This window comes from Macrosteles quadrilineatus, unplaced genomic scaffold, assembly GCF_028750875.1.
Source record: "Macrosteles quadrilineatus isolate MER2022 unplaced genomic scaffold, UCM_ALF_1.0 Scaffold_7__1_contigs__length_78375512, whole genome shotgun sequence".
NCBI classification, from domain to species: domain Eukaryota; kingdom Metazoa; phylum Arthropoda; class Insecta; order Hemiptera; family Cicadellidae; genus Macrosteles; species Macrosteles quadrilineatus.
This window is the reverse complement of record NW_026542600.1, coordinates 17,173,326-17,181,673: the sequence shown is the minus strand read 5'-3', so window position 1 is coordinate 17,181,673 and position 8,348 is coordinate 17,173,326. Positions and strand designations below refer to the sequence as shown.

The following is an 8,348-nucleotide window of genomic DNA, read 5'->3' as shown; positions in this document are numbered from 1 at the left end:
GACAAAGTTTCATGTAGCGTATTAATTATATAGATACAACATTAAAAGTAAACTTGAAGAACATGAGCTAGTGAGTTACCACTCTCAACATTAGCTAACAAAGAGAATTTTGATAACACAGCCAAAACTGAATGGGAGGTTTAATATCGTAAGTCGCTTCAGTCTGTAAATGATGTTGTGATTGTTGAATAAATTTAGTGCAAGATGAGATCTCATCCTGTGGTCGGAAACTTGACCAAAAGTATGTATTTTTCCAACCTCTCTATATTTACCTTATGCTGTAAATAAGACATGTTACAGTAATAGAATTTCTTCTATTTGGTTTTCTTTTCTGTTTACATTTAGTTGTTATTTCGTTACCAACACGGCAACCCATACGGCCCATGTTATTTTTTTTAATTTTAAATTAAAAAAAAATTTACAGGCTAGCTGTCATAAGTTTTGCAAAAGTTGTTTTGTATAAGTCGATTTGAATGATTTTCCAATTTGATAATCATTTTTTTACTAGATTTTGTAATTTCTTCTTTGACTTTTCAAATTCTAAGATTATTATGAAGTGTTCTGTTGGTAACAAACCAAGGTGCGTTGACAATTTTACGTAGCAATTTTGATTGGTATCGTTGAATATTTTCAATGTTTGAGGTACTTGATGATCCCCAAAGTTGGATCCCATAAGTCCAAATTGGGTTTCTAACTTTTTTGCAAAGTAACATTATTTTGTGTACTGAGTTTTGATTTAGATCCAAGAAGACAATTAAGCTTAGTTGTTTTTAAATTTAGATATTGTCTTTTAGTCCAGATATGTGCCTTCCAATTAAGCTTTGCATCTAAGTGCATGCCCAAGTATTTTAATTCTGTTTCTTGAGGGAGGTGAATATTGTTCATGGATACTGGAGGACATGTAGCCATATTTAGGGTAAAATTAATGTGTTCTGATTTATTTTCATTAATTTTGAACCTCCATGTTTTAACCCAATGTGAATTTTCATCCAAGTTTAACTGTAAATTTGCTAAAGCTTGAACCGAAGTTGTCGTGGACAGATAAAATGGTCATATTATCATCTGCAAATGTGGCAACCATAGTGTTTACAATTTCCGGTAGGTCCGATGTATAGGGAATATACAAGTATGGTCCAAGTACGCTTCCTTTGGGGATTCCTGATCCTATAGGGTAAGGGTCAGGTAAATAATTGTAATGTTTAATTTGGAAAGTTCTGTTTGTAATATATGATTATTAAATAGGAAAAACTGAATTGGATAGCTAAATGTGGCATTCTTGTCAATAGTTCGACATATCGATAGTAATGTACACTAACACAATCGTAATAAACGAAATAGTTGAATTATATTTACTAAGCAGATGCTTGTTTGCATTAGCAAAATAAACAATTTAGAAATCATTTTGAGAAGTTATCTTTTTATGAAAAGTATTTTTGTTAAAGAAATTACATTTCTTAAGGCCGGGGCCACACGACGCGGATCATCCGCGCGGACGGACCACGCGGATGATCCGCGTGGTCCGACAACACATTGAATCAAATGAGAGTGGCCACACGGGGCGATCCTAAGGCCCCGTTTATGCACCAAGAGCGGGAGCGGGGCGATAGCGGCCCGCTCCCGCTGTGAATGGGGCTGTTTATGCACGAAGAGCGATAGCGGTAGCGGTTGGTTAAAGGAGAATGGTTGGGGACACAGTCTTGCCAACTCAAACTCTGCCAAATAATTAACACAACTATTTGTCCTAAGTGCACGTGCGCGTGGGTCAAGTTGGCAACCCTGGCTTCAGCCCAAGCAACCGCTGCGATTTCTAACTACACAGCGGGCGAATTAGAAACCGCAGCGGGAGGTCAACCGCTATCGCTATCGCTCTTGGTGCATAAACAGCCCCATTTAACTCAATGGTGTTTGAAATCGCTCCCGCTGTCGCTACCGCTCCCGCTCTTGGTGCATAAACGGGGCCTAAGCCGCCCGGGCGGATTGTCCGCGCCATGTCACGGATTGTCCGGGATTACATATTTGCCTAATGTAGTCCGGTTGAACGACTGTCCGGAAAAAATCATTTGGTTAAAAGGTGTCCAGATAAGAGGCAGTTTACTTTACTTAATGTAGTGTAAATATTGCAAAATGTAGAAATTGTAGCATTAAGCATGAAGCAGCTCCCTCTGTGAAATTTCTTTACGATGTTACCGAAAGTATATATTTTAAATTCTGCTATTTTGCTGCTAATTTCAATGCTACGAGGGGCTCATACCAACTGTTGATTTCAGACGCAGATTCAATAGACAAGCTGACTGCAGGGCAAGTTGTAAAAGCGTTGTTCTATGACGCGACATTCAGTGAGCCTGTCAGTCAGTCAGTTTCCAGAATGTCAACTGCACCTCGTCTGATTGGCAAAGCCGAATCAGGAGACTCCGTCGTTGACTCCCTTCTGAAGTCTTCTCACCAGTTCCGGATATATGAGGTGCCAGATGTCAAGCAACATGTACCAATTGTCTTCTTCAGCAGTGGCACCACAGGGACACCTAAAGGCATAGAAGTGTCGGACTTCCACGTCCAACTTTCAGGAATTCTGTAAGTTTAAGAAGAAACTGTCATATATCTTTAAATTTTGGCATTGGAATTCATCGTAAATGTACCATGCATGCGTCGAGGCACTCACTCCATCTTAGAGAGTATACAATGGGTATTGGCCGAATATTTCTTAGAGACATGCCATAAGTAAAGTTTCACTTCCTCATAGTTAATACACCATGGTTAGAGGTCCATTTTCGTTTAGACATTTAACATAAATAGAGTCCTACTTCCTTCCAGAAAATATATACCTTAAATAGAGTCTCATTCCCACTTAGAAGATATTAGTTGCAGTTTCCCTCGATATTCTCTACACGACTACACTAAATTACACGTTAAGAATAATATAGTTAAGAATATTGTACTTGAATTTTGATAACAAGTCTGCCTAAACTAAATTGGACCAGTCTTTATAGATTATCTCATCTTTATAACGCTTTATAACTTTTATACAACTTGCCGCTATAAATAACACATCAAATGAAAAAGCAACTCAAAGAGTTTGTGCATTACATCGACACATCATTTAACATATTATTCGATTCAGTAGAACTGTACATTTAATTGTACAAGTTAAAATGGATTCTTTAACTTTTTCACCACTATAAATTCGGAGGCTGCTTAACGCTTTTGCAAATAGCTTTATGGTGAGGAATCGACCAAAGAGGAAGGTAATATTCCGCAAGAGAATAAAATTTCCTCATTTTACTACTAAGTATTCCTTAAAAATACAGAATTAAGTGTTAGAGCGGTAAGTTTAATAGTATATAAGTTATAACGTGTTAAAACACCGATATTCATTTATAAACCTGGTATATTAAGCTGCTGTAATTTATTTCTGTGTACTGATTACTATGTAATCGCTGTTTACCAGGCCAAACCGTAATGTGACAATTAAATATTCATCATAGGTAAAATAAATATGCAGTATAATCTAAAATAACGATCCACCTGATTTTTGGCAAGAAATTATTATGATAAATTGTTACTACACCAAATCCTGTAACTGTTCCAATTATTCACAGCATTTAACCTGTAGATGGATTTAACCTTGGGAGCCTAGCTGCACTTAAGACAAATTCACTGACTATAAGCTTGAAATACGTGTTTGCACTGTAATTTCCATCATTTTAGCACGAACACGAATTTATGGTCCTCAAATTTAAAATTTACGAAAAGTAATCCGTTATTGATTTGATGAAAACGGTGATTTAACATAAATATCTTAAGGATTCTGTTATCAGCTCAAAATTGACTGCTCCAAAAGCCGGTGATAACAATGTTTTGGGGACAAGATTTGACATAAGTGATGGATATGACATCGTCAAGCACCAATTCTTGGATAAAGTAACTTTATCCTACATAGTTAATTAGATTTTTTTTTACCAATGTATCATACATTACCCACTTCAATAAATAAATATAATCGTGGTTTAGAGCCCCTATGTAAGCTGGACATCTTGATAAAGTTACTTTAACCTAACCACAACTATTGAACACTCTTGAATCAACGCTTTACTTTTTGTTAAAATTCTTCATATTTGTAGACAGAACAGCTGTGAGCTGTGGTATCTTGTAGAAATGTATGTCTGTTGTTAGACAAGTCTACAGAAGTTTCTATGTGTTCGGGGGGGTCCTGTGCTGGGATTGATCCATTGATTATGGTTTGTGATAAAATAAAATCATTTTAGGCCAATCATACTAATAAGTTTTTTTCAGTTTCGAATCTAGAAGAGAATCTTTACTTATTGCCTCGCCTCTGTATTGGTACAGCGCGTTAGGTACCTTGATGAGTGCCATTCACCAGAATCACTCCATGATCATCACCAACTCCAACGACGCAAGATACAGATTGAAACTTATGGAAAAATACAAGGTAATTCTTTCATGTAGTCACTGTTCTATGTTAAGGCAGAGAAATTAAACCAAAGTACAGTCGATCCTCTACAAGAAGAATTTCAAGGAGTAGGAGAAAACTTCGTATTATCTCGGTATTCTTAACAAAGAGGTTTGTTTTATATAGGTGTAATACTGCTATTATTCGTCTTATAGAGGTTTCTTCTCGCTCTGAGATAACCTCTATACATTGACTGAGGAAGGAAGAGGGGTGGGTGGGGGTTTCATGTTGTGACAAACTTCTCTTTGTTTTGAAAACTACGTACTGTACTATGGGGGTTAAGATAATGAGGAATTCGTCTTATAGAGGTCGCATTCGGCTTGTAGAGCTTTTGTGCTAAGAATATTCGTTGTATAGATATCCCGTTTTGGGATGTAAACCTCTTTCTTTATAGTAATTAGAGAACGTTTAATCCGTTTCTATAAATATTCACAAACGATCTATACAAAGGTCTATATATAGATTTAAAAATGCGTTTACAAATTATTTACATCGCTTTGCGTTAAAAAAAACAATTAGGGACAAGATATATTATTCAGCAACAAGCTATTTGAGCAACGTAAGTGTATACTCAATGAAGTCATTTAATTTTATCTTTCCCCTTTTTAAATAGCCCTTACTTCATTGAGAATAATCATGTGGATAGTGTAGTAATATCAGTTGACTGTACGCAATATTTCGGCTTTTTATGTTTAAAAGAAGTGAAAATAATAAAGTAAGATGTTTAATAATACTCTCTGAAGTTGCCATGTTATTTTGAGTGAACCACCAATACTCAAATATGACGGCGAAATAAATTAACTAGCTGAAAGATGATTCTCTTTTATTTCAAAAGCGTCTTTATTTGTAAATAATCAGTTTGGGTTTGTAAATAATCAGTATTATAAGATCATCCTCAAACATATATTTAAACTAAAATTAAAGTATTTTTAGGTGGAATCTTTTTTCAGCAACATGGCAAACATGATCCAATACATAAATGAACCAATGTTTGAGGACTTTGATCTATCTTCAGTGAAAACTGTCTTAGTAGGTAAGTTATTTTTAAGAATAAAATATAATTTAGAAATAGTATCTAAGCTTCAGTAAATACATTAATAAAATATTCAATTTTCATTTATATGGTTATTCGTGCCAATCCAATTATCCGTTTCTTTTTTTAACTTTTAGCGAATTTCCCATATAGGGAATAAGCTATTACCGTAGGTCTCATGGTAAGACCTAGATCCGGGACCGATTTACTTTTTCGTTTTGAGGTCCCCAGAGACCAAAAACACCATCCGTTCAAATTCATATATATATATATATATATATATATATATATATATATATATATATATATATATATATATTTATTTATATATGTGTCCGTTAGCGCGATAACTCGAGCAAAAATGATCCGATTTTGATGAAATTCGGTACAAACGTGTAAACCTACGTTTATTCGAACGAGTTCGCGAACCAGCATTATCGGACCATGGCAACAGGGGTTTATGGGGGGTTTTATGGGGTGAAAATGAATTTTTCCCATTGTTTACCCTAAAAACAAAAAATTTTGTAATTTCTTTCTCAACCATTTTGTAGAGCTTAAAAAAAGAAATAATTTAGTATATTGAAGCGCTGTTGTATGCCTAACGGTCACGGAGAAAATTAAAAAAAAAGTGTAATTTAAAATTCCCATGTTATTCTTATGGAGAAAATGAAAACTGTTGTAGTTTACTTGTTTATGGATATATATTGATACAATTTGGCAAATTTATTTATTTCATCCTATACTATTGACATATGGTCTAAAAACACTTTTTACCTTCCCCGTAGCAGCAAACCTAAGCACTTGTTAAATCTAATGTTATTTAAATTGGGAATAAATATGTCTTATTTATGGAAATATATGAGTAAAAATTTAATCAGACAAGTTGAAATTCGCTTAGTCTGCAGGTTTGCTGCGGCGGGGGTATATTTTAGCTTCTTTCTGTTTCAAGGACAAGTTTTTATAACCATTTCCTATAATAGTAAATCTTGATCAGTTTTAGCGAATTTCCCTATAGGGAAGTAGCTATTACCGTAGGTGGCACGGTAAGACCTAGACCCGGGACCGATTTACTTTTTCATTAAGATGTCCCCTGAGGCCAAAAACACCATTGGTTCAAATTTGTATATATGTGTATATATATAATATATATATACACATATATTATATATATATATATATATATATACGTCCGTGAACGCGATAACTTGAGTAATTTTTGTCCGATTTTGATTAAATTTGGTTAAAATGTGTAAAGCGGGAATAAGCGGGGTGTAAGCGGGGTTTTGGATAAACTTGAATGAGTTCGCGAACCAGCATGATCGGACCATGGGAACGGGGGGTTTTATGGAGTAAAAATTGGTTTTTCTCACTTTTGACCCTCAAAACACAAAATTTTCCAATTTCCCTTTAGACCCTTTTAAAGAGCTTAAAAAAACAAATAATTTAGAATATAAAAGTATTTTTGTTCGGCTATTAGTAACGGAGAAAATTAAAAAAATTGTAAATTTAAAATTCCCATGTTATTCTTATGGTGAATATTGTCAAATGTTGTAGTTTGCTTGTTTATGGATATATTTTGATCAAACTTGGCAAATTTATTTATTTTGTACTAAGCTATCAATATTTTACTAGCAAACACACTTTATTAGTTTCCTTGTAGCAGCAAACCTAGGTACTCGTTAAACCTAATGTTATTAAAATATATTTAATTGAAAATCAATTCAGACAAATGGAAATTCGCTTAGTCGGCAGGTTTGCTGCGGCGGGGGTATTATTTATTTGACTAGCAGAGTATACGTTTTACGTACAGGGTTGAAGCTTTTTTAACATATAGAGTTGCGGCATTATTACATAGCTATATCGCATTGCTGGTTGGCGGGATTTGAACCAAGCACCTCGGGGACCGAATTCCCGAGTTCTATAAATAATCCACTACACCTTAGACCAACCTGCTCAGCCTAGTTAGTGGAGATGCCAGAACCCACTGCCTATCCTGGCCTCAACCTATACTGGCTAGTGTATTAGATTGTGTACGCTATGATACAATATTAAATTTGCTTACAACCAAAGTCTAAAGCCTTGTTTTGCCAGAGGCTTCTGGTGCGTATATCGCTCAGCGTCTATGATCGGGGTTATTTTGCCAGAAGCGTCCGTTCCTTGCGATTATTGAATCAGTGAGAGGTTTGATGGCAAAAGAAGTGATGTTTATGAAATGAGCTGTAAAAAGCAAATAGTGAAGTATTTGTTAGCTGAGTTAGGTTTTTTAACAGTAAAAAAAATAAAATCAAGTCGTAATTCCAGAAATGTTATAAAATTGTAGTAGGAGTTTTTTTTTTATTTTAATTTTCGGAAAACACGCAAACAGATTTTATGGAAAATGTTATTCCTGACCATTGGAGTGGTTACAATTTGAAAATGGGACTTATGGAAATTTTCTGGATAATTTTAGTTCCACCCTTTTCAAATTTCAAGTCTCTAGCAGGTTTCTAAACGGTTCAGATGAGCATACCAAAGTCGGCAACTTTCAATCCCCCCATAAGAATAACATGGGGAGAAGTAGATGTATAATGCCGATTGATCGCCATGAGGAAGTATGAGGGGTATGATGGCTGATGTAACATTGTTAGTAGGGTAAAAATGAGAGAGCTAGCACCACCGTGTTATTAAACGGCTGAGAGAACTGGCACGGGGAGAACGTACATGGGTGAGAGAGCTGGCACGGTGAGAGAGCTGGCACACGGTGTCGAAAGTTTCCGTCGGCGTGTCGGGGTGGACGGTTGAGAGAGCTGGCACCGCGGAGGCTGGCACACGGGAAAGGTGTCGGAGGTGTGTCGGTTTGGAAGGGTG

At 35.6% G+C, this 8,348-nt stretch overlaps 1 protein-coding gene across 1 annotated transcript; it reads left to right on the top strand.

Annotated features, from left to right (window-relative positions):
- The first annotated feature begins 204 nt into the window (after positions 1-204).
- LOC128998828 (uncharacterized) lies at positions 205-7,627 on the top strand. Its single transcript, XM_054425185.1, has 5 exons — positions 205-241; positions 2,268-2,571; positions 4,291-4,447; positions 5,402-5,501; positions 7,593-7,627. The coding sequence occupies exons 1-5, from the start codon at positions 205-207 to the stop codon at positions 7,625-7,627; spliced, it is 633 nt and encodes a 210-aa protein (XP_054281160.1).
- Positions 7,628-8,348: the final 721 nt, after the last annotated feature.

Excerpts from the sequence above, each read along its gene's own strand:
- LOC128998828 (XM_054425185.1), top strand. The coding sequence starts at position 205 with ATGAGATCTCATCCTGTGGTCGGAAACTTGACCAAAA. Across the intron at positions 242-2,267 it reads GGTCGGAAACTTGACCAAAA|ACGCAGATTCAATAGACAAG; the intron begins GTATGTATTTTT and ends TGTTGATTTCAG. Across the intron at positions 5,502-7,592 it reads AGTGAAAACTGTCTTAGTAG|AGGCTTCTGGTGCGTATATC; the intron begins GTAAGTTATTTT and ends TTGTTTTGCCAG.